This window comes from Sphaerodactylus townsendi, linkage group LG08 (assembly GCF_021028975.2).
Source record: "Sphaerodactylus townsendi isolate TG3544 linkage group LG08, MPM_Stown_v2.3, whole genome shotgun sequence".
Taxonomy (NCBI): domain Eukaryota; kingdom Metazoa; phylum Chordata; class Lepidosauria; order Squamata; family Sphaerodactylidae; genus Sphaerodactylus; species Sphaerodactylus townsendi.
In genome coordinates this window covers 72071961-72097808 of record NC_059432.1, presented here as the reverse complement: position 1 = coordinate 72097808, position 25848 = coordinate 72071961, and the positions used below count along the sequence as shown (strand labels likewise).

The 25848-nt window shown below is 40.8% G+C and overlaps 1 protein-coding gene across 2 annotated transcripts in view; it reads right to left on the bottom strand.

Annotated features, from left to right (window-relative positions):
• Window positions 1–1327: 1327 nt before the first annotated feature.
• RYK (receptor like tyrosine kinase) overlaps window positions 1328–25848 on the bottom strand; it is a 36539-nt gene continuing 12018 nt past the window's right edge. The window contains exons 2-15 of one of the 2 annotated variants that reach the window (XM_048505707.1): window positions 21405–21526; window positions 19433–19532; window positions 18845–18979; window positions 18057–18113; window positions 15038–15182; window positions 12720–12820; window positions 11823–11957; window positions 10888–10974; window positions 8833–8902; window positions 8404–8536; window positions 6144–6253; window positions 4157–4316; window positions 3437–3573; window positions 1328–2415 (exon numbers count right to left, since the gene is read on the bottom strand). In XM_048505707.1, coding sequence (XP_048361664.1) covers window positions 2304–2415; window positions 3437–3573; window positions 4157–4316; window positions 6144–6253; window positions 8404–8536; window positions 8833–8902; window positions 10888–10974; window positions 11823–11957; window positions 12720–12820; window positions 15038–15182; window positions 18057–18113; window positions 18845–18979; window positions 19433–19532; window positions 21405–21526 — 1604 coding nt within the window. In that variant the 3' untranslated portion in view covers window positions 1328–2303. The remainder of the gene's footprint in view (window positions 2416–3436; window positions 3574–4156; window positions 4317–6143; window positions 6254–8403; window positions 8537–8832; window positions 8903–10887; window positions 10975–11822; window positions 11958–12719; window positions 12821–15037; window positions 15183–18056; window positions 18114–18844; window positions 18980–19432; window positions 19533–21404; window positions 21527–25848) is intronic. The other variant, XM_048505708.1, reaches the window with a different exon arrangement.

Genomic DNA, 25848 nt, shown 5'->3' with positions numbered 1-25848 from the left:
ACCCCCACATCCTGACAACATGGCTCATAAGTACGCATAATGATGTCATTGTGCCTATTTTATTTTCCGTCTCCTTGGTCAACAGGTGATGTGCAAAATGAACAAGTTTGTATCTTCCACATGGTTCATGGCTGTTTCCCCTTCTCCAACCCCAACCATTTTGTTTCTGCCTGTGCTTGCTTCAATATTATACCCATAGAACAGACACAGGATTCAGGTTGATATAGAGTGAGAAAATAAAACCATGCATGCGTGGCCGGAGGAGAAAAGGGGAATAAAAAGCAAATGTGTATTAGATAAGGACAGAACAGCACACTAAGGGTGCCTTGCTTCTTTAGCATGCACAAAACAACTGTATGAATGACTTGTAGACATCCCTATCTAGTAAGAACATGACACAAATTGAGTAGGACACAAATATAGTTTGTTCATATTATTTACAGTTACGCTGCCCTCTGAGGTCAACTGCCTTTTCAAACAAGGGGAAGTAAAATCACTTAAATACTGAGCTAAATGTGAATTCCCACCTCATCTTTATAGGCTGCTACCTAAATGAAGCTGTCATATATGGCTTGCATGCAGTAGTGCGCTACCTACAGCACACATGAAGGGGCGTTTTGCTGGGATTCCTTGAGATTGCTCCTTGATTTGTTGCTGCGTGCTTTCTTTTATTGTTCTGTTGGCAATGGAGAAATTTCTTGCGTAATAGCTGTTAAAATATTCAGTCACTTCTGATTCTCATAAATTAAGATTTGTAAAAGCATTCATGGTTGATGTGGCAAAAAATTTCTTTGCTGTTGGTTCTGGGGGTTTTCCAGGCTGTGTGGCCATTGTCTGTGGTGGCATCTTCAGAGGTGTATCACAGAGGGAAGTCTGTTAACAGTGTGTAACAGACTTCCCTCTGTGAAACACCTCTGAAGATGCCAGCCACAGATGTATGTGAAATGTTAGGAACAAGATCCACCAGACCACGGCCACACAGCCCAAAAAAACCACCAGAACCAGTTGAATTTGGCCGTGAAAGCCTTCTTTGCTGTATTTTCTGGGTGTATGGCTTTGAGGCTGTTAAACCTTAACGAAGGGGAAGCGAAAGAAGATTCAAAGCTGCACGAATCAGTAATCATAAACGTAACTCCACAGGAATGGCCAAATCACCATGAGGCAAGAGAGATAACCTTTCTCTGCAAGATGATAAGCTTTCTTCAGTGAGCAGGAGCGACTTCACAACCAACCCTGGAATCTGAGTCAAGGGCCAACTAGTGCACATCTATAAACTAACACAACACATCACAATCCATACGAGGGATGAAATTTCTCACGTTGCCTCTTAATGTACAGATTTGTTTTACTCTTCAAATATGTCTTTACAAATATATATTTATATATTTTATTCCTTTTCATATCAATAAAAAATCCTAAACACAAACCAGTACCTTTTAAACAAGAAAAACTGAATTCTACAGTCCAAAGTGAAAGACTTCTAATATAAGGGCTGCTGTGGCATTTCTACCACTTGGAACATCACAATACGAGGCTCTGTATTATTAATGCTGTGAATGAGGTAAACTTGAACCAGTTTTACATGATTGTTGTCTTAAAGCAGGATAACATGCCCAAGCTTTTTCTTTAAGATTTGCTACTGAAATATGGGATGAAAACATAATAAAAGGCCACTTGTGATTCCAACCATATTGTGCTGTTGTCTCTAAAGAAAGGCAATTGATACTTTAAAAAAAAGGCTACTCCAGATACACTACAAATCTGAACACCAAAACCAGTTAAATCAATTTAAATATTTTGATAACGGCAACAAAAAACTTTGGGGGTGAGGTAAGGGAAAAACAACTTGTTGGTTCAGTTTTACACACACGCACCCCCGATACTTGCCAATTCAAACACCTCTGAAATTAAGTTTGCATCATCTTTAAGAGTGCCAAATTTCATCAAATTTCAGTCTGTGGTTACTACATTTCAGGAATTCCAGTGGGAATTAAAATGTCCTGCTTTCAACACAAGTGATATGTAGAACAAAATTTAGTCTTACAAAAACGCCAGATTATTTTAAGGCACAGTGATTTTGGAAGAAATTCCTCTTCTAGCATTGCTGCTTCCCATCCTGGCATCCTGATTCTTAACCATATGATGTGGACCTTCCACTGAAATCTGTGGAACTTACTTCCACATAATGGGTTTGGGATGGAGGTTTCAGTGTGCATAAATAGATCCATCCAATGATTCATTTTGCTGTTAAGTAAACCCACTGTCCCCTCTGGACATAGTGCAGAGATGGTGTGTCGTTGGTGTCAGACGTAAGCTCCCAATGCTGCGTGGAATTCTGTGAGGCACTGCACCAGCTGCTGAAATTTGGGTCTCTCTTCTGGATCAAGTGCCCAGCAACAAGCCATTACAGCAAATCTACAAGATAAAGCAAGCAATGGTCAGGAAGCTCATTACAAGGTCATCATCCTTTGCTTCTTTCCTTCAGTGACAGTTCCAAGGTCAATATTTGTGACTACTTCATTCCTGAAGGGTCTAGAGCTCCTTCCCTTCGGATACAAATCCACTGCTTCTCAAATTACACGCACCATTGTTGTACTTGGCTCTTCCTTTACTAGCTAAGAGCAACAACTGATTCAATTACACTGAGTGCATACGTGTAACATGATCTTTCCTTGGTTGCAATTGTTCTTAAGGGTTTCTTTCGTATTCCTCAGTATTAAGAGAAGAATGGAATAAAAGTCAAGCCATTAAACATACCTAAGTGTCATGGATAGTACAACCTCTACATCTCATCCTTAGTGATCACAGCCATCAGTAACAAAGCAGCACTGAATTCATTTGTTTCCTTTGCCTCTGTATCCACCCCTTGCCATAAGACAAGGAAACACGATGCACCTGCCTACAGAAAGGCCTCACATATCAAATCCCATGAACCCTTGCGGTATCAATAGGCCATTGTGGGGAAAGCAAGCAAATCATAAAGGCAGACATCAGATCCACTCTAAACTTCTGCTGACCATATATATCACTGTTCTATTTATCCTTCTCCTAAAGATCTGTGAGGAGATACAGGTTGAAGAAACCACTATGTGTGAGAAGAGGAATACACTCTGGGGTATGTGGATTCTATGAACCTTCGGGGAAAAATAGTTGAACTGAGGCACCATTTCTAAAAGTGGTGTGTATTAATCAAAGGGAAATTTAACAATATTTAGTTGTAAACCTCTGCTCTCAGACTCACTACATCCCAGTTCAGCTAAAGTTATTTCATCTCACATTCTGACTCAGAGAACAAATTTAGGTTACAGGAATGTTGTAGTGTTCTTTCAAAACACAAACTAAAGTACTTCTTGTTGATTATCTTTATGCTCCCTCAGTGTAATGAGAAACAGTAGCAGTCTTGAGACTTCACACAGTCTTATTAGTCACCACTTACAGTTCATCAGGACAGTTGATCGGCTGAGCTATTCTGTATCCATCTTTTAGATAGGCAGCCATCTCAAAGGGATCGATATCAACATATGGAGTTTGTCCTAATGTCATCAGTTCCCACAGAGTCACTCCAAAGGACCACTGGAAAGAACATACAAAAAAACAACTGGTTGTATTAAGAAGTGCTGTTTCCACTCTGTCCCAGAAGTGTCAATTATTTATTTTTACTTTATTTTATGCAATTTAATGCCCCACACTCCCTGGCCTAAGTCAGGCTCAGGGTGGCTAACATACATAATTTCAAAAGCAAAAACTCATTGCCCATATTGCAGATCTCACACTCGCCCTAGTTTTATAATACCCATTTGGGTGGGAGAGGAGGGGGTACAATCTTGGGGGCTCGTGTGACATAATACAACCCATAGTGGCCTCCGCTGTAGACTCGGTGGAACATTTCGTTTTTACAGGCACAGCCCCTCTTTGCATAAATTGTTCATACGAATACTGAACACACAAATATATAATTCTATACAACTGCTGTGATACAAACAGGACTGTTAGTCCCCTACTATTATAATTAACCTAATTACCATTAGAGTTCCTTTCAAACAATGCAGATCTTCCAAGCAACCAATACACATGCTCTTTGTTAATTTGAAGTGAATGCCCACAGAGAGGTGATATTTGTACAGTATATATTTTGCAGCTTTTGCCGATAGCTTACCACGTCACTAGCACCCGAAAACTCATTGTTAACCAAGCTTTCAAGAGCCATCCACCGCACTGGTCTGTTTTCGTTGTCTCCGAGGCAATGGTAATCCATGGGAAACAGATCTCTGGACAGGGCATTGTCTGTAATCTTCACCTGAAGTGCATCATCAATGCTGCATATTAAAATAAATACAGACAAGAACTTAGGCCAAATAAACTATTTACATACAGGTACTGAATCATATGGAGGGCAGGTGGCACGGCATAGCCCGGTCTCATCAGAAGTCGGAAACTAAGCAGGGTCGGTACTTGGATAGCAAACCACCAAGAAAGACTGCAAGGTGGCGCAGCTCTCAATGACAAACAGGTAACCACTAAAGAACATATACTCCAGCTCTATGCTTAAAAAGTTTTTCCAGGTGGTTCACTAATGGGACAGTGGATAAGCCTGCTCTCTGCCCTTGGTGATGCAAGCCAGGTAGCCCACTGCCGCCTGTCCTGGACAGAGAAGAACTGGCAACTGTGGTGCATGCCCTGGTTACATCTATTACTGCAATGCACTCCACAGAAAGCTGCTTTTGGGAAGTGGTCAGAAAATTGCAGAATGCTGCAGCTAGATTGCTGGCTGGAGCTGGAATAAGTCACAAAGACCATATCACTCCAGTCTTGGCCCATTCACACTGGTTCCCAATTTATTCCAGGCATAATTTAAGGGGCTGGTGCTGACCTTTAAAGCTTCCTGCATCCTGAAGGATTGGTTCCACTCTATTCTTTCCCCCTAAGATGCTATAAACATGGAGTTTCAAAACATTCCTTAGCAGAGAGTTAATTAGAACTACAAGAATGCCATCTCCCATCCTAATTAACAGTATGCAGGTAGAAATCCAGGAATTCTGTAAGCTGCAGAGAGGATATAGCTCCTAACCTCACATGCACGCCATTTATTAGGACCAGGGACAGCACTGAATGAGGAATGGAATTAGAGCTAGTGGTTGTTTGCCATGAGATTTGCGTTCCCCAGCTTCAATTTCACTTCCTACATTCTCTCACACAGTATTTATCTCTCCTTCCCTATGTAGACTCACACATCCTGGCATTACACTAGATCAGGGGTAGGGAACCTGCGGCTCTCCAGATGTTCAGGAACTACAATTCCCATCAGCCTCTGTCAGCATGGCCAATTGGCCATGCTGGTAGGGGCTGATGGGAATTGTAGTTCCTGAACATCTGGAGAGCCGCAGGTTCCCTACCCCTGCACTAGATGGACAAGTTCCAAGCCTGCATGGTCAGTGCAACCGAGTAACAGTACTTGAGAGCTAAAGTTCAGTCCTAGGTAAGTAGGAAGATGCCCACCATAGCCCCAGAGTGCAATAGTATTGGGTTACCACCAGGGGGTGGGATTTATTTCTTACTGCCATCATCAGGTTGCTTGCAGAAAAGCAAAGACAATATCTGCAGAAAAGCAAAGACAATATCTGCAATTTTATGATAAGATATAAAAGAAATGTACATTTTATCTTGTTACCACTTGGTGAATTGCAGGTTATTGATGATGGCCCACATCTGCCTCACAAATTGATTCTCTGAGCCACCTTAATGACCGCAGCACTGATAACACAAGTTTTAGTACTCTCTGCAAGCATCCCTTTGCCAGGCTACATTTACACCTGTGTAAAATGAGTGTGCCTTGATCTGGGTGGCCCAGGATAGTCTGACCACCTCAGATCTCTGAAGCTAAGCAGGGTGGGTTCTGGTCAGTATTTGCATGGGAGACCTCAGAGGAATTCCGAGGTAGCCGTGCAGAGAAAGGCAATGGTAAACCACCTCTGTTAGTCTCTTGCCTTTGAAAACCTTAATGGGTGGCCGTAAGTTACTGTGAAGGTGCAGCTACAAGCTTGTGATGTAAGAGGGTGCTTTGGACACAGACCAAACAGCAGGATGCTTTGCAGTACATCCACGGAATGGACACAGAGTGTCCCCAGCTGTACTGCAGTACTTACACACAGTTTCTAGCAGCCAGGTCTTTGTGAATGACCTCCCTTCTAGCCAAGTAGCTCATTCCGCAGGCAATCTGAATAGCCATATGTACAAGATCTTGTTGTGAAATTGCCTATAAAAAGATGACAATTAAAAATGTGTTTGGAATAAAAAAACCTCCCATCATCTGGTCAATACTATCGATCTATTCAAAGTTAGTGTTTTTTTCCAGTATGCTGAAAAATTTTTGGTGCTTGCCCCAAAACACAAAGTTCTATGAACGCTGGAACTCCAAATCTCAGTTTGTATTTGCTATTTTAGTGCTGAATGTGGAAAAACAAAATCGGTCTACTTCCCTGCCATCTTTCAGTGGGAGAGGACAAATGAATGAAAGATTTGCTGTTCCAACTGTTGGCAAGGCACAGACAACATGCACAAACAACATGTCAATTACCAAGCCAAATTTCTAGCTGCTGTGGTGGGCACAGAGGCTTGAAAATATATGGAAAAATATCTGGTAACCTCAAATGCCAATTCAACGGGTTTGGTTTTTGTGACCCTGCATAGTTCTTTGCCCTTCAACATAACTAAGAGGAAGAAATTATTAAAAATGCACAATTGTAAAATTTTACAAAATTCAGATTTTAGCTGTTTTTGATGCAGACCTGGTCTCAGGCCTACATCAGCTTCTCTAGACAGAGGCAGCATTCCAGTTCAGAGGCACATTAATGATCGATACTGAAATACATTAATATCAAGTTATCTGGTGCTGAATATTCTTTGCTGAGTTTAGTGGATCTATGTAAAAAAAACCCTGCATCGGCTCTGAAACAGAAAAGAATACCGACTCTAAAGAATCTTTAAACACACTGAGACAGAAAGTCCCCTTTAATATGACACAGTAAATCATTTTCTGCTCTGGCTCTAACCTGGGCCCTGCGGCACCTAGTTCAGTTCTGCAGGGGCTAGAAGACAGAGGTGTTCCATCGGGCCTATGGCTGGGGCAGCAACGATTTTCTATCCAGCTGGTCTCACAACCCACCCACCTATAGGGGGGATGGACTTTCAGATAATACATGAAATTCATAACTAGGAATTTGACAATGGAAATTTTAAATTAAGTGTGAGCTGCTGCCATAGTAAATTAAAGTACTTTTGTTGATTAGTATTGGTTTTATATTAATGTATTGAATTGATGTTTTAGTGTTGATCTTGTATTATATATACTGTATGTTAATTTTGAATGCTGTTAGCCGCCCTAAGTCGGGCCCTGAGTTGGGAAAGGGCAGGGTATAAAGTTAAGTAAAAAATAAATAAAATACTTGCTATGGGTTTTTAACTATCACTTTGTGGTTAGAAAATGCTTCACATGGAAGACAAAATAACTTAATGCTGAAGAATCATCTTCTGGAAGGAACAGTATGCAGGAGTAAGTTATTTATATAATGCACTTCAGAGAATAGTATCCCAAGTACCAAACGCATGAAGCTTTCCTCAACATAGTCATGTTTTAAGGCAGAAGTTACTAGAACACACAAAGGCTTAAAGTGGTTATCTGTGATACAGACTATGCACAAGAGCACACTATGAGAAATGAGTGCAAGGAACTCACCAAAGACTGCATCCCCTTCCTGGGCTATAAAGATGCTGCAAGTTGGGGACACTTGGACAAAGAAGAGGTAGGGGACTGCCAGAAGATTGAATTGTCTTTCAGGTTTTTTTACCAGTGCTGACTCCATAAGGCTAGATGCCGGTGTCTGGGGGAGGGGGTGACTGTCGCCCACTTCCTCATTCTTATTGCAGCGGCCTCTGCTGCGCAACTTTTACCTAACAAGAATCTAAACCCCAGCATATTTAACTGACTAATGTTTTAAGTGCCCTGACCTGGATAGTCTAGGCTAGTCTTTTTCATTTATGTAAGAGGGACAAACTGGTTTGGGCCTATTTCTTGCCACAATATGATCCCATGATGTTTACTGGGGCTCCACTTACCCACTGAGGCAGAACTTTGGTGGTGGGAGGGGGGGGGGTCCATTTAACACAGCACATGTGTGCTCATGCTACACAGGACCCAAGTCTAATTCTTCAAAACATACTACCAGTATGCTTACACTTAATTACTAATGCTAACAACATTCCAAAAAACAAGAAGCATATTTCCTTTGCAAAAGGCTTTACAGCATAATTTCTTCATAATGATTCAATCCTTGCTCAGTCACTGTATGCTTAATGGTTTAAATAGCAAGGGCAGTGGCAAACTATTTTAAATTTGCCACCTCTTACCTGAGGATTATTAGCTTCTACCAGTTTGCACTGCCGCAAAAACAGCTTGAGGTTTCCCCAATTCATGTAAGGTAGCAGTACCATGGGTTTTTCTCCTTCTTCTATACAAACATGAGTGATAGGAAGCAGATTTCTGAAAGAAATAATAGTTCTGCTTGGTTGCTTTGCTTGGTACAATCCCACACAAGAAAGAACAGGTAACCTCCTTTTACATTTACCTTGCAGCAAAGTACTAGTTCAGAGAAGCAGTTTTATAGAAAAAAACAAAACCTGCTTTCATTAACAACTGCTGCACCCCCCCTCCATTTCCAAAATAAATCAAAAGGACTTTGTTTTCATCTTAAGAGCCCCTCGGGGATGGGGCGGTCTAGAAGCCCAAAGTATAAATAAATAAATAAATAAATAAATTAAGAAAGTAATTGTGCTAACCTGTGATGAAGGCCTCTGAGTTTACAGCTTTCTGTCAACATCATAGTCACTTGAACTTCTGAGCCTTGATCTGAAAAGTCAGATGTTTTTAAAAGCAATTTTGCCACAACTATAGAAAAGCAAATGAGTAAACTGATAAACAGGCAAAGTAACTCCTAGACAAAACCTTAAGTCTCTAGTACAGCACTGTTTACTGGGGGTTCTCAATACAGAGAATATAAAAATGGGTTGTTTGTACAGTGACTATTCCTGCCAGTGATTTAGCCACTAGCTTAACCTAAAGTCAGCTCTAAACTACTGTGCAACTTCACCTCCTAAGGGCAATCTCACAGGGAAATTCTTTGGGCCTTGAGTCTACTATAAAAGTACTACCCAAGGTCTGCAAAAGCCTAACAAAACTACACCAAGCCCTCCCTCTCCCTCCCACATCCCCCTATTTTTTTTTAATCCTCACAACCACACTGTGACATAGAATAGGCTGAGAGTATATGACCGGTCCAAGGACAGTGACGGCAGAGCAGGACCAAACCCAAGTCCTCTCAGTGGTAGCCTGACAGTCTAACCCCCTGTGCCATACTGGTTCTCAAAGAATGTGCATGGCAATTTCTCAGTCCTCACGAGATTATTTAATTGGACTTTAAATTGCCAATAGGGCTCTAAAATTCTTGGTTATTTGAATGATCTGGGTTTGTTTTGGTAAGCCTGCTCCCTGTATAACAGAGTTCTCAGCAATGAGCCGTTGAACATTAAAAAAAAATGATTGACCTGTATTCAAGTATATAAGGAAATCCAAATCTTATCTCATAAAACAGTTCCAGCACTTGCATTGTGTTTTCTTATCAATATTATTTCCTTGTTTCTTATAAGTCAACCCAGTCCTTCAGCAAAACACATTATGTAAGTTTAACCCATACTCAGAAGGGTACATTGAGTTACACAATCTGTAATGAATTACACTACAACAATTCTTGAGTGTCAACTAAGGCACAACAGACAGTGAGAATTAGTTAAACATTGCAAAAGCATTATAAACAAGAAGATTCAAAAGAAAAACTCCTTTATAATGATTGGAATGCATCTGTAAATTAAAAGCCACAAAAATTGCATACAGTGCAGGAGGACCCAAGGAAAAACTGCCAAACCCCTTCCAAAGTGCTGGGAAGTGGCCCCGGACACATATCTGAAACTGTTCAGTAATAGTGAGCTGGCTGGCACTAAAGGAGGGGTCTATGGAAGCGTCAAGTTTAAAGAAAAACACAAATCCAAACCATTAACTGAGTGGCAAAACATAGCCTGCCCTTTTAAGATGTGGGGGCTTATAATATTGCCTTTTAAAATGTATGTGTTCACATATGCTCTGAGAACAGGTAACTTAGAGGACCTGCACTGCACTGTGCCCCTCTTGTGAGCAAAGTGAGCAGAATTGCCATGGAAGGCAAACCACTTCTACAACTGCTTCCCACTTCCACAATCGGCCACCCACCGGAAGCCCACATAACCCCCAACCAAGACCACTTTCTGGCAACAGCTAAAAGCTTCTATTTTGTCAAGCAATCGGCTGACTGTTCTGAACTTTGTTCTGCATTGATTGTTTTATGTTGATGACTGCTCGAGGCAGTTTAAAATAAGGGAAACAATAGAACACCTTGTACTGAAAAAATGACATTGCAGAGAGGCAATTATATTTAACATAAAGGAAACAAATAATCCATTAATCAGCTTTTGCCACTGTCAGTCCCACCTTCCTTTACCATTCAGACATGTTCCTTTTCCCTCCTTCACCTGTGCTGTGCCGCTGCCCTCCTATCAGAATTATGTGGCTGTACACTGACCACTGATGGCTGCATGGCACTTATGGCTTACTGGAAATCAGCTGTCTTCCAAAAGTGAACTAACAGAAAAACATAATCTTTTCAGTCTTCCAGGTCATAGACTGCAAGGTAGCTTTTACCAATGTTATTTTTCTATCAGAAAAGGACTGACAGCTACATGGTTTGATCAGGGCACAGTTTGGCTAAACAATGACAATAAATCAACCTCACAACAAAAGCCTACCTTTTACTGTTTTGACAAAAACTTGTTTCTCTTTATTAGGGTCTTTTTCTTCTATTAGAGTCCCATGGAAAATCCTCCCAAATGTGCCTAAGCAGGATAAAGAAAGAAAATGAAGTTGACATATAGTCCTACACATTTTTAATAACACAGTGATGAAGAAGAAACGAAGGTAGCAACTGTAATTTCTGTTATGAACCTTCACATCCATGGCTTTTTGTTGAGCATTTCAATCATACTGTAGCTCAGAGGTGTCCAACTCTGGTGCTTCAGACATTCATGGACTACAATTCCCACCAGCCCCTGCTGGCAGGGCCAATTGGCCATGCCAGCAGGGGCTGATGGGATTTGTAGTCCATGAACATCTGAAGCACCAGAGTTGGACACCCCTGTTGTTGATGTTACAATCTCTCTGACCCTTCCGCACACGCAGAATAATGCACTTTCAATCCACTTTCACAACTGTTTGCAAGTGGATTTTGCTATACCACACAGTAAAATCCAGCTGCAAGGAGAATTGAAAATGGATTGAAAGTGCATTATTCTGACTTGCAGAAGCGGCCTTTGACAATGTCTAATTTGGAGATGTTCAAAAGCAGTCTTCCAAGATAAACTTAAGGCGATTGAGTTTTAGTGAACTCTTTTTTGCCAAACATAACATGGAATATCAGTTATACTTCCAACAGATTCAACTCAAATTATTTACCCAATAGCTGTGTTGAGGGACTGATCTTTTTTTAAAAAAAATGCTAAAGATTGATCATACCAGCAAGAGCTGGTCTTGAAAACATGTTTTTAGGGAACATGCATAGCACGGCCCCTAGTACTATCACTAGCCATCTGAAATATTATGGAGAATTCCAAGAAAGCGGTCAAGAAGCATGGAAAGCACCTTGCATGCACGTCAAATCATGTGAGAAACTTTTTTTTGCCAATACCTTCTTGAAGAACATCTTTTAGTGTTATTCTCTCTCTGGAGATGGCTATGTCCTTTACTTTAGCTTTTGCCTCCATCAAGGTTACACTTTTAAGGTCATTCTTCTCTATCCGTAAAGTAGGATAACCTGAGGAGCCAGCAGACCCAAACAATACCAATATAAATACCAAATGTAAATACCCTAGCCACAATAATTCAGTTAAATTATTTTGTACAGGTAACACACAACAATTAAAATAAAAGGATATATAATGTAGAGAAAATCCCATGTCACTGGATAGCACAAAACAAATATTTATTGTTTTGGTCATATTTACAAAACTAATGCCGGAGGCATTGCAAAATGGCTAAAAAACCCAAGACCCTACAGGCAATAAAGTAACACTCTGCAATATTTTGACAAGCAAACTAACACATTATTGCCCTCTTCTGGGCTCTAAATGATACTGCTATATAGAAAACGGCTCCTCTGTTCAATGAATATTCTAAAATGATAGGCCAAACATTTTTTGCAACAATTTCAGTTTCTAGTAATTAAAAAAAGGTTAAGATCTTTAAAGAGAGTTCCAATTAGAGGCAACCATCTTGAGCCATCTCTTGCTGACGTGAGAATGGCTAGCTGTACTCTCACATACTGGAAATGGTAAAGGGGAGAACGCTCTCTCCCCATCAATTCTCCCCCTCTATGTGCACATCCCTGCCTTAACATTAAGAATGAGAAATGAATTGGGAATCTCATGTTTCTCTAATATGCAATTCCTTGTTCTTGCAGCCCAGAGAAACCTAAATTTTTCACACTGGAACCAGCTGGCCGGTTTCAGTTTGATTTCTTGATTAACTCCTTGATGACTCCTTGATTACAGACCCCACTCAGCCCTGTTATTAGATTAATACTTACTAGTAATTGGAGTTGCATTGTTGGGTGTATCAGCCCTCAGGTACTGCGTTGTTTGAGTGGAAGGCTGAGATAAGCCTTGAGAACTGCTGCTGTCACTAACGCTGTTTTAGAAGACAAGAAGACAGTTTTTGTAGTTGTTTCTGTAACGACTTTTAATTTCTTGTTCAAAAAGCCAATATTTAACCTGTGCTGCAAATAGGACACTTCAGCTTTAGTGGTACAAAGTGGCATACTGTGTATAAAGCTGTACACTGCAGCTATAGCAAATCAGCAGAACTACACTGCCTCAAAAATGTAATGAAAGACTTCAAGTAGTATCCTTTAAAAATGCCAGCATACAGTAAAGCCATCCAACAGCACTTTTGCGCAGTCAAGTTTTTCAAACAATCTGCAATTGAAACTATTCAATTTTACCCAAGATTTAAAGTTGCAAGAAGGAGGAAGAAATCTTCACTAAAATCCTGAAGCTCAGTCTATAGGCTCTTAACATCTTTGTTTTGTATTTCAAAGCAGAGTAAATAAAAAGGAAAACATGTTTCAGAAAGTAGATCTGAATTCAGCTGGTGATACATATAACCTTGCATAATTTTCTGCTATGGAAGCAGTTTTTAATCCAATGAAAATTCAAAACACAAATGACAATTAAGGCCAAACAAAATCACACAATGGTGTGTGAGTTTTTGAGTTCTCCAAAACTTTTAATTAGGCTGGATGATGGAAGAAGCCCCCTTTTGGATGTGCATTGTAAACAATCACCCTGATGAAGAGATATTTATAACACAAACATATTGGATTGTGACGTTTTGGGTGGTCTGGATACCTTTAATTATTTTTGTAGCGTATCCAGTGCCCTGATTGGGAGGACCCAGGCTAGTCTGATCTCATCAGATCTTGGACCAGGTTAGTACTTGGATGGGAGTCAACCAAGGAAGTCCAGGGTTGCTACACAGAGGCAAGCAATGGCCAATTACCTCTGAATGCCTTTTGCCTTGAAAATCCTATTCACAATAAGTTGGCTGCATCTTGGTGGTACTTTTCACTGCCAGAGTTATCAGTACAGAACAGGCACTGGATCGTTATGGTTTTCAAATCTTCAGAGATAGAGGTGCTCCTGAGAATATGTCTTATTATGACGATTATTAACTATTAACACTATAACTATCAACACTGAACTTGACTGAAGGTATATATGAAACTAGGGACCAAACATTACCGGTTTCTTGCAAAGTTAACCTTCAATTAGGTCTGCAAAACCAAGCTTTGAAATCTTTTAAGCCTCCATGTGTTTTAAATTTTGGAAATTTAACATGCATCTCAGAAGAATCTCACTATACACTACAGAGAAGCAAACAAATTTCACAGGCTACACAGAGAGATAAACATCTAATTCATATGTATGCATTTTAAGGCAGTTTATTCGGAGTTGCACAGGTGAAAACCTATCCCTGGGTTTACTTAAGTGAAAGAGGTAATTTGAAGCCAAAGAACCACAGACTCTTTGATCTTTCCCCATTAAAACTCATTGAATTCTATAGAGATCCCAGAACTGTTTGGGGGAATACGTGATCTTGCACAGGTTGTCGTTAACTTCCAACAGGATTGCCTGAATGCATGCTTCACTTTTAGCGATGCCTCAAAATTCTTAACCAACAGAAATGTCCAAATAAATTCAACCGTTTATTTTTATTTGACTCTGCCATCGCCAAAATTTTTAAAGAGTGTTATTAAACAATGAACACAGTTTAATTATGGCAGAATTTCAATGAAGTGATAGATACAAACTTTCGATGGGGAATTCCATCAAACACCAGCCCTCACCTGACATGATGGAACACAGTAAAGGAATGCTTGGATCGTTAAAGAAAGAATCACATGCCCAAAAATTAATTTTTATAAGTACCCATTTATGAAACAAGAACAGTTTCTACTTAGCATACATCTCTTGCTCAGTATAGTTCCAACATCAAGGAAACCATTGGACTATGCTGGCTCCTAACAGGATTGTTAGAAAGGAAATTAAAAAAATATTCAGAGAAGTGGCAATTCTGGGGAGGATACCAAGAAGTAACAGCTCGCCTTATGAAGGAATGTTAGCTGAAGCCTGTTGTGACTGCTTCATCAGTCTGAGTCAAAATAATCAGTCAATGTAGGTAACGAAGCATTGCATGCCATGATCTAACAGCTTTAATAAAAACAGGCTAGGCAAAGGCAACAATTTAAATTCTCCATGTCCATGTTTCCACAACTGTCTTTTGAGGCATATAGAAAAGCCAATAAATCTAACGTAAGAAAATAAAGATCCGCGCTTTGTTCTTTACCTGTCTTCCAACTCTATTCTCTTCATACTGTGAAGATGCAAAACAGCTAGTATTATTGCTACCAGGAATATGACTGCACAGCAAACTCCTACACTGATATAAAACACACGAGTAGAAGTGGTGGGAGCTGCATTTACAGGATCAACTGAAATTGAAGTGTAAAGTATTACTGCAACAAAATGTAAACAACATTTGCCAGTTTCAATTAATTTCATATACAGCTGTGGAAGGTAGGGATCCCCCCCCTTCTTCTTATGCTAGTGTTATACTTTAACTCATATTTTAAAACCATGGCAAAGGAAAAACCCAGTGGTACTTCCCCCCTCCCCCCCGGCTATTATGAACCCAATTACTAATAGGGGTAAATCTAGAGACAAAATATACCATAATATCTAGACACAAATTAAACCCACAAGTCCTCCCCCGCCCCCCAATTTTTCTGGCATAAAAAGAGAACCAAGGATTGAAAGAAATGTCTAGAAGTACATCTAGGGGAAAGAAGTACTGGAAATGCCTCAAGGGGCCTGGGGGTAAAAGTTTAGAACAAGAGTAACATATATTTGGGGGTATGCCGATTCTGAAAATGTTGGCTGCTAAGCTAAAATCTGAGGTTTTAATCTTTTCATTTGAAAAACATAGAGACTAAAATATATTTTGATTTTCCTGCATGTCCTACACCAGTGGTGGCAAACCTATGGCACGGGTGCCAGAGGTGGCACTCAGAGCCCTCTCTGTGGGCACGTGTTTAGACAGTCGCGTCATGTGGGGGGGAAGCACAGATTTTCATGGGAACAACTAAAGCGTGATCGCGCGGCAGCGCATTTTACCTTTACCTGAGAGTAAGCTCAGTTACTGGCAATGGGGCTTGCTTCTGAGTAAACCCTCCTAGGGTCGTGATTCACCCGTTTGAAGAGTTGCACGGTTGCTTCAAAGCAAAGCCACTGACTACCACCCAAGCTTACTCCTGAGTAGCGCACGCCTCGGAGCCAACCATTTTTTCTAAACTAAAACATCAGTATTCAGGTTAAATTGCCGTGTTGGCACTTTGTGATAAATAAGTGGGTTTTGGGTTGCAATTTGGGCTCTTGGTCTCGAAAAGGTTCGCCATCACTGTCCTACACACACTTGAAAAGTAATCACTGTTATAAGGGCACAGCAACTGGATTTAGTGAAGAAAACCTGAAATTAAAAATACATACACCCAGAATGTAATTGTAAAACTTCCAAACACCAATGCTACAAATGGGCAAAATCAACAATTGCTGGTACATGTGCCTTTTCTGCTGAGGTCCCCACCTGAGTGGAGTGGGAAACCATGTGTATTGCATACCATGCACAGTTCTTTTGGGTGTGCTAAAATTTGTTTCTTGGTTAGTGTGTTTTCAACACTTCTGTTTTTAGTTCAAGTTCACACAGCTATATGCTATGTTGAATCTATATTTTTATAACTATTATTTCAATAAAAATTACCAAAATTTCCAATTTGTTTAGACTTGGCTCTTCTCCTTATTCAAGTATATTATTTCAAACATTTGTTGCTACTGGGGCATACAGTTAACATGGGATATTATTAAATATGATTACTAAATGTGTCAGGGAACACTCACAGCAATCCCCTCAACTGGCAGGTACTTTGGGGAGGGAGCAAAGCCCTGAATGCTTCCAGAGGCCAATGAGATGTCTAGGCATTTGGCTGGCCCATCCCACCTCCCATGAAGACAGGCAGCTCCATCCAAGCAGTGAGGCAGGTGGCAGCAGTGCTGTAATAGCACCGCCCTACTGCTCCCAAAAAAGCTTCCCAGTGGTGTGGGAAGGCTTGGAAAACAGAACAGCCTCCCTGCCACTGAGAAGCCACTGTGAGGCTGAATGAACGTAAGTGACCCCAAAGGCTCACATAAGTCTGAATTACCCACCACTGCCATAAACTAGTGAGTGGTCACGAGGAAGACGACTAATGCCAGCTCCTCCCCCGGCCATGCCCCTGGCCCGCCCCTGCTGCACTGGCGCAGCAGGGATGCTGGGACACTGGCGCAGTGTCCTGCCTTGTGACCCAGTGCTAGGGAAGGCTGGTGGCAACCACATGCTGGCAGTTTTTCCCCTCCAGGGAGGGCATTTCTGCCAGTGTAAGCCTGAACTGCTTTCACTAGCAGATTCAGCCTCCCTCTTCTAGATGAGGGAAACTGGGATCTGTCTGGACTGGCAGCCCATTGGTGACTTGCCATGATGCTCAGGCAGCTGGTGGCACACAAGCTGAAGTGGCAAGAACTGTCTTGGCCCCTCTGACATTAAAACACTCATTTCACACCCAATTATCATTTAAACACGCATTTAAACACAGCTGAGAGATGGGGTGTAGAGGGAGCTGAATGCAATTTTGCACATTTTACCCAGCTTTCCTGAAGAAAGATGGCTGGGGTTGGGGTGGGGCGAGGCAACAGCATACCCCCTCTAAACTTTAAAATCCTGCTATGGGAAACCCTGCCCACCTTACAGCTGACAGGTAGGATGGAGAACGGCTTACTGACCAAGTGACCACTGGCTTGCCAACTGTCACAGGAAAGGGGAAATGCCAATGCCCCCAGTCAAAACTTTAAAGCCCGATATCAGCAATTTTTATCCTTGAATGAGTAGGTCAAAACTTTAAAATGCAGCATAAACACCAACACTTTTGGATTTGGCATACACAAATGTTGTTGAAGACAGGTTCCTGACCTTTGCTGCCAAACAACAATTTTCCCTTAGAAATATGACCAGTATAAAAGAAACAGCAGAAAATTATTACAATCAAATCTACAACCTAGAGCCAGAAAGGTCCACAATTTATTTTGCTGTGGTCTCCAACAACGAGCAAGTTCTCTACTTCTTCCCCTCCCAGTTTACCCCTTTACATGATTTCTATTCACATACAAACATCCACCAATGTAACATGTGACTGATGCTTTCAAGAAATATCCCCATTGTACAAAATTCAGGAAAAAATCTACTATTACATATTTACATGAAAAGCACATTTACTTACAAATAGGTTTGCTGCTATTTTTGTCGGATATTGGCAGTTTTACTTCTAGTTCTAGCTCTAAAAACAAGAGAAAACAGGCTTTTAAAAATTACTCTTCCTGTAAAAATAGGAAGTAAACTTTAAAAAAATTAAAAAGCAGTTCGGGTTATTAAGGTTCCACTGAAAGACAGTTATCTGCTACATGACTATTTTATTCAATAAAACACTTTTCATCATAGGGTTACAACTGTGAAACAGTATATGCCATTAAAGGTTAAATTAAATTAAATTGTGAAACAGTCAGTCCAATGGTGGTCTACAAAGAAAAAAATAACCAACGTGACACTGCTAACTCCAGCAACAAAACCATAGTGATTCCAGACTTAAAAGATGCTTTCAAACTTAGTTCTGTGCTAACAATCCAAGCATGGAACTTAAGGAAGAGAAAAAAACCAGTTTAAAATTTACAAAGCCTCAAACAAGGAATGAAAGGCTGAATCCTTGTAGGCATTTATATCATATTTTCCATATTTCATGCAAAAACATTTTCCTAATTTCAGACCTTCCTGACTCCACATGTACCTACATATCGAAAGACTGTTTATTTGGTCCCCAAGTCCCCACTTTCTGCACTCACCACAAATAAGGGCCACAATATTTCCATTTCTCACTAGGGAAATGCAGTACTTTATCTGGCCCTTAGAGGTATGAGGCGACAGAGAATCCCAGCAGAGGGGTGGGTGCCCTGAACAATTTGCAAGCATGAGTTAGGCTTAAGAAGGAGCATAAGATAAAATAACATTACTTACTTTTGTAACACATTTTCCTCCTTTTGAAGTTTAAAACTGTGATGTTTTTGGAAGCGTTTACTGTCATGTTAAGCTGCATAAGTACCGTAACTTCAGAATCCAGCTTGCCAGTGCAAGAGAGTTCCACGCGGAACACTGTAAATAGAAAAGCCATATGCACACTGCATTTCCATGAATCACAGAAAAAGTGATGAATACAGGAAACAGCTTTTAGGATAAGTGTGGAGAGAATAAAAAGTGACTTCCAGTGTTAGGACTGGACTGAAAAGCTCAGAATGAAATTGGGGAAAAAGAAAAAACTATAGAATTTAGTTAATACTTCTAGCAATATGTTATGTTTTATAGTGTACAGAACAAAGTTGTTTCCTTTCTAAGAGCAGGAATTGTGAGCCATTCTTCAAGGTATCTCTGATGGGTGGGACCACCTTGAGTTCAGCTTCTTCCAGTACCAGGAAAGTAATGTCAAAGCCCTGGGAGCAGCCCATCTTACAAACCCTCCCCATATCAGTACTTATCCTCATAGAAGCAGAGTTAACTTAAGTGTTTCCAAGTGTGAGAAAATACAATTGTTAATGAAACACTACTTACCTGATAAAGTACGAGGAACTTCTCCTTGTAGAGAAATATTTGTCTGCGGCATATCCATAGCCAGCAGGTTATCAACCTGAAACCCCAGTTTATATTCAATCTGTAAAAAAAGGGACAATAAAACAAAAAGAAATATGCTTAGTAATGGTGGTGCATATTTATGTTTCCTAATTTAAATAAATTAAGATCCAAAATATGATCAAGATACAGCTATGTGCCCATCTAAAGTTATCATGGTGTAAATTCAGAGGACCTTATCAAACAACTTTCACATTTACATTGATAAAGGTATTTATGTACTTTCCAGTGTTGGAATGGGGAAAAAAATCTAGATGAAACCCAAAATGTGGCTGTACAAAGTGTACATGCTAACCACAGCTATCCTTTTAAAATGTCCAACAACTATTTCATAATACACATTTCCATAGACCAGGGGTCTGCAACCTGCGGTTCTCCAGATGTTCATGGCCAGTTGGCCATGCTGGCAGGGGCTGATGGGATTTGTAGTCTCTGAACATCTGGAGAGCTGCAGGTTGCAGACCCCTGCCATAGACTGTACTCTTGTACTGCAAACTTACTTTTATTTAATGTAGACCAGGTTCAGCTTGCCCAAGGATATGAATTCCCTTCTGTATCTTCAGTATTAGAATAACTTGTACTTCTATGCATTGAACATGCTCCACCTACTTCGTGCCTAACATCTCCTGCTAACTGTGACAGACAGGAAATTGTCTTGCCCCTGAAGTGAAAAACAGCCACTGAGCTAAGCCTAAGGGAGTGATGCTCCAATAACAGTCACCTCCTAGAGGAAGGATGAAATTTGGAGGGAAGCACAGCAGGAGTTCTGATCTGCCTCTTGGAGAAGGCAGCTATTATTTTGGGCCTGCCTCAGTCTGAAGGGTAGCTGTGCTTTGTAGCATGGCAGAGTGGTTTAGACCTCTTCTCTGAGAGAGAACAGACTATCTAGTTGTGTGGCCAGTCTCTGGTGATGAGCAGACCTTGCATAGGACTTCTGGGAAAGGGTAGGCAGGTGTGAGTGACAGGAGCCAACCTAGTGGCTAGCCAGTGAAAGTCTACTTGCACCTGAAAGCATTGGAGAGAACTCAGACCACACTATGATGCCATAACTGGCTTAAATTTATGTGCCTCAGTCAGGGTTCTGACTACCTGGAGACTGGTGCCCATGCTCTGTTCTTTAAAACCAACATGTAAATAAATAAATCTTTGTTATTTACATACAATTACCTGCCTCAGAAATGTCTTATGTTCTACTTGCTCGCCACAAAACTTATTTCACGGCAGGGAACCCAAAGCCTTTACACTTGCTGCCCTCAGAACATCTTGTGACTGTGGGGAAGGTTTACAGTTTGAAACTAACATGGTTCCCCGAATTCACACAAGAGGCTGTATGGATCCCCTTAGTTGGTAGAAAAGTTATGCTATAGTAACTAGATGTACAACAGCCTGGTGCAAGGCTGGCTGGAGTGAACACTCCCTTTTGTAAGGATGTATTTACTACCTCTGCCAGGCTCCCCTGCAGATTTTATTCTTTGTTTCTTCAAATAATTTCCATTCTACCTTCCCACTCAAATAGGGTCCCCAAGGCAGGACCAGAAAGGGCAGGAGGACAAGCATCAAGCAAGCATATGGTAAACGTCAAATTTCCAAGGAACCTGCTCACATCTTCAGAATGAATAAACTGATAAGCATCTTAAAGAGCTGGACAACTGAGAACAGAAAATTCTTCCCTATTCATGAGACGCTATTACCTCACCATAGGGGAAAAATAGCAGATCTGGGGCAAAGCAGGCAATAGTTTCAATCAAAGTTCCAGGTTGGTAACTGAACAAAACCACTGTTGGTCCATGGGCCCATTTCTATCTACAGCTTTTCTATACAATACAAATTCTAATGCACAAGCTTGTGAGTTAGTTTTTCCATATTTATTTAAAAAAACAGTTTTGATGCTTACCTTTGACTTAGCATGCCAACTGAAATGGAGGCTGTTTGTCTCACTGGGTACTAAGAGACTGAATGACAAGGCATAGTGATTGATAAGACCATTCCTCACATAGTAGAGTTCTGCATCAATACCTAAGGTGTTTTAAAGTGGGATAAAAGAAAAAACAACAACAGATAAAACACTCAGCTACAGCCACAGCATTATTTATTTATAAAAAGTATCTGCCACCTCGGAGTCTCACTTGAGTAAAACTAAAACAGTGCAACAAAATCATAAGAACAGCAACATAACATCAGTAATAAAACAAGTCACAAAGATATGCCAGGTGCCTAAAAACAACATTCAACAGCCTAAAATGATTTTAATAAAACAGGCTAAAAGAAAAAAAAAATTGGTTGTTGTGGATTTTCCGGGCTGTAGTCTGGTAGATCTTGTTCCTAACGTTTCGCCTGCATCTGTGGCCGGCATCTTCAGAGGTGTATCTGTAACACATTTCTCTCTGTGATACACCTCTGAAGATGCTGACCACAGATGCAGGTGAAACGTTGGAAAAAGATCTACCAGACCACGGCCACACAGCCTGGAAAACCCACACCAACCAGTTGAATCCGGCCGTGAAAGCCTTCGACAATACAATTTTAAAAATTCTTTTAAAAAGATGAAACCGATTTAAAAGTCCTGGGTAAAAAAGAAATGGTATCTCAAGAGTAAGGGAAGGTGCCAGAAGAGCCTCAGGGAGGGGGTCATGTCAGAAACAAAGTGCCACCACTGAAAGGCCACTCTCTGATTATCAGCTACCTCTTCTCTGTAGATGGAACTACAGAGAACAAGGCTTCAGAAAATCTTAACTGGCAGTCTCAACTCTGGACTGTATGGAAAGACATTGCTGTCTAAGTACTCCAAGCCATTTACAGCTGTAAGAACTTTGACTTGTGCTTGGCACAGACAGGCAGCCAACCACACACCTTCCAGCACATGCGTGAAACAATCCTTGTATACAGCCTTCAACAATAGCTTAGCCACATTTTTGACCAACTGAAGTTTTGGGGCCATTTTCAAAAGCACCTGCATATTAAGTTCATTACAGTATTTAATCCAATCCAGATGTAATCAGAGCATGAATCACTACAGCTACAGAAAAGATTCCTCTGAATTTTGATTCCTGAGTACAAAGCTGAGCAGCCCAGAAACTTTACTTACAAAGTAGGAACATCCTTAATTTAGTGCCAGTAAAATCACATGTATTAATCAAGGTGGCACTTTGGTCATTCTTACAAACACAAGGTCTGCTAGCACAAAAAGGAAAGAAAAGAAAGAATCTGGCAACAGCGAAGGAGAATTGCACTGAACTAAAATGTTTCCCTTCAGCTGCACGAAGTGGCATGTGTAACATGACGCCCAAACCCGCAGATAAATTTCAGTTGCAGTGATTTTTTTAAAGTACTTCTGACAGTAAGTGGCAACAATGAATCTGTTTTATGATTATAATTCGATGAATGGGCTGGATCAAACTGAGTACATTTGAATGCCATGTTAAGTTAATAGAATAGAAAAAGTCAAAAAATGACCATAAGCTGCAGACAGATTTCTTGCTACTAATCATGAGCCACATCATTTAGCACAATTTTATTTTCCAGAGGAGACAGGTTTTTTTCAGAGCCCAAATACTTGAGTAATGACATACAGTTTTATTGTATCTATATTTTGCCCCATTGAAACCCGGGAAGGAGGAAGGGAATTGCTAATATCTTAGCCAGCTGAATAATTGCACCGCTAAGCATTTGTCACTCCCTTTCTGCAGGTGATTTAAAGCTTCAGTGTGTTTACATGCAAGCCCAGAAGAACAAGAACCAAAAGGGGGCTCATTAGCCTGTGCACCACACTGACAATCAACTTGACATATGCTTGAAGCTCAAAACTTGATTGAAGTTTGAGGGAAAGTGTGAGGAAAGTGGGGGCGAAGGGAAAAAATTGTTTTAAATAACTAAACTAATCTAATGTGGAAACTGGCTCAGTCATGAGAGTGCTGAGGCCAGTGCCACTATTTTATCCAGAATTACTGTCACACAGGCCTCCAACGCCCGCATATATAAGCGCCGAGACATCATAATGCCCCAAATCCTAAAAACGCCTTTTGATACAAGACAAGACCAAAAGTAAGGGAGATAATTTGTATCTCTGTGTCGGAAAACTGTCACCCAGCATTTGCTCAGGAACCATATCCACATTCTTCCATTGAAAGCATCACTGATGGGGAGTTAATTTGTAGAAATATTCCTGATGATCAGAACCCAAGGTGCCACTTCTCCTACAGCCTTCCCATGTGCCACTGCTTTCTCACACCAGAACCCCCTCCCTCGACTCAAAATCCCTTCTACAACACCTCCATCCCATCTCATCTTGAGAGCCAGTGTGGTGTAGTGGTTAAGAGTGGTGGATTCTAATCTGGAGAACCAGGTTTGATTTCCTATTCTTCCACAGGAGTTGTGAATTGGATTTGTTTCCCTGCTCCTGCACATGAAACCTGCTGGGTGACTTGGGCTAGTCCAGGGGTAGGGAACCTGCGGCTCTCCAGATGTTCAGGAACTACAATTCCCATCAGTCTCACTACGGGCCACAATTGGCCATGCTGATGAGGCTGATGGGGATTGTAGTTCCTGAACATCTGGAGAGCCGCAGGTTCCCTACCCCTGGGCTAGTCAGTTCCTCAGGACTCTTTCAGCCCCACCTACCTCACATGGTGTCTGTTATGGGGAGAGGAAGGGAAGGAGTTTGTAAGGCGCTTTGAGACATTGTTAAGGAGAGAAAGAAAAGATATAAATCAAAACTTTTCTTCTTCTCTTCATCCCCCTTCCTATATGCTGCTGCTTGTGCCCTACCATCTTTTCACATGCCAAAACAGCACCTATCCCACCACTCTAAATATTCCCAACACCTCCACAGACCTCCCTCCATCAATCTGCATTCCACATCCCAACTCTTCAGCTGCATGTGCTGGTAAATTATACACATAGAAAGGAATACTGTGACCACTAAAAGTCAACATGGATTTCTCAAACCCTTCGGGGGAGGGGCGGTATATAAATTGAATTATAAATAAAATAAAAATAAGTCATGCCAGACTAATCTTATCTGTGCACTTATCTGTAAATATAAAAAGAAATATCCTGTGGCTGAATAGTTAAGGGAAGATTAGATCAGTTCAAATTTTAGATGACTTGGCCGGAAGTCCTGCCTTTTAGTTAGCCCTTATAGGCCTTCTTCTTAGCAATATTGCTTATAATTCAATTTTTTTTTCACTGCTCCAATCATTGTATTTTTATCTACTGTACTGCAATTTGGGTGTAACGGGATCTCAAACGTAAGTTACTGAAAATTTTTTATATAAATTATTTCATTCCCGTGAACATCCTCTCTGTCAGCAAGATAGACTCATGCATTATCTTTTGACTCTGTGTTTTCATTAATAATATCATTTTCGAATTGTGCATTTTTGCTACTGGTGTTCTGGTCATTGACCGTAAATAAATTGATTTGGATTTATCTCTTTTTGTGGCTGTGTTCTAGTATCATTTTCTCCAGATGTTTCACCTGCATCTGTGGCTGGCATCTTCAGAGGATCTGATGGTAGTAAAGCAAGTGGAGTATATATACATGTGGAATGTCCAGGGTGGGAGAAAGAACCATTTGCATTGGTTAACAAGTGTAAGTGTGTACAGTGCTGGGAAGTGTGATTTGCATGTGTTGAGTGGAATCCACCCATTATAGCATATATAAGTAACAATGAAGTTGCATAATCAATTAGTGGGTTAGACGAGGGTACTGTTAGATGAATTTGTAATTGGCTGACTGACCAAACCCAAAAGGTGCTCACCAGTGCAATGCAACAGCCAAGAAAGCCAATGCAATTCTGGGGTGCATCAATAGGAGTAAAGTGTCCAGATTGAGGGATGTAATAGTACCTCTCTATTCCGCATTGGTCAGACCTTACCTGGAATACTGTGTGCAGTTCACCGTTTGCACTGCAATCTCGGGTTGATACTGACAAGCTGGAACAAGTCCGAGGAGAGAAACCAGAATGGTAAAAGATCTGGAATCCATGCCCTACAAGGAGACACTTAGGGACCTGAGTATGTTAAGTGAGTATGTTAAGTATGGAGAAGAGAATGTTAAGGTATGACATGATAGCCATGTTTAAATATTTGAAGAGATGCCATGTTGAAGAGGGAGAAAGCTTGTTTTCTGCTGCTCCAGAGACTAGGACAAGGAGTAATGGATTCAAGTTACAGGAAATAATATTCGACCTAAATATTAGAAAGAATTTCCTGACAGTAAGGGCTGTTTGACAGTGGAATACACTGCCTTGGAGTGTGGTGGAGTCTCCTTCTTTGGAGGTTTTTAAACAGAGGCTGGATGGTCATTTGTCAGGTGTGCTTTGATTGTGTATTCTTGC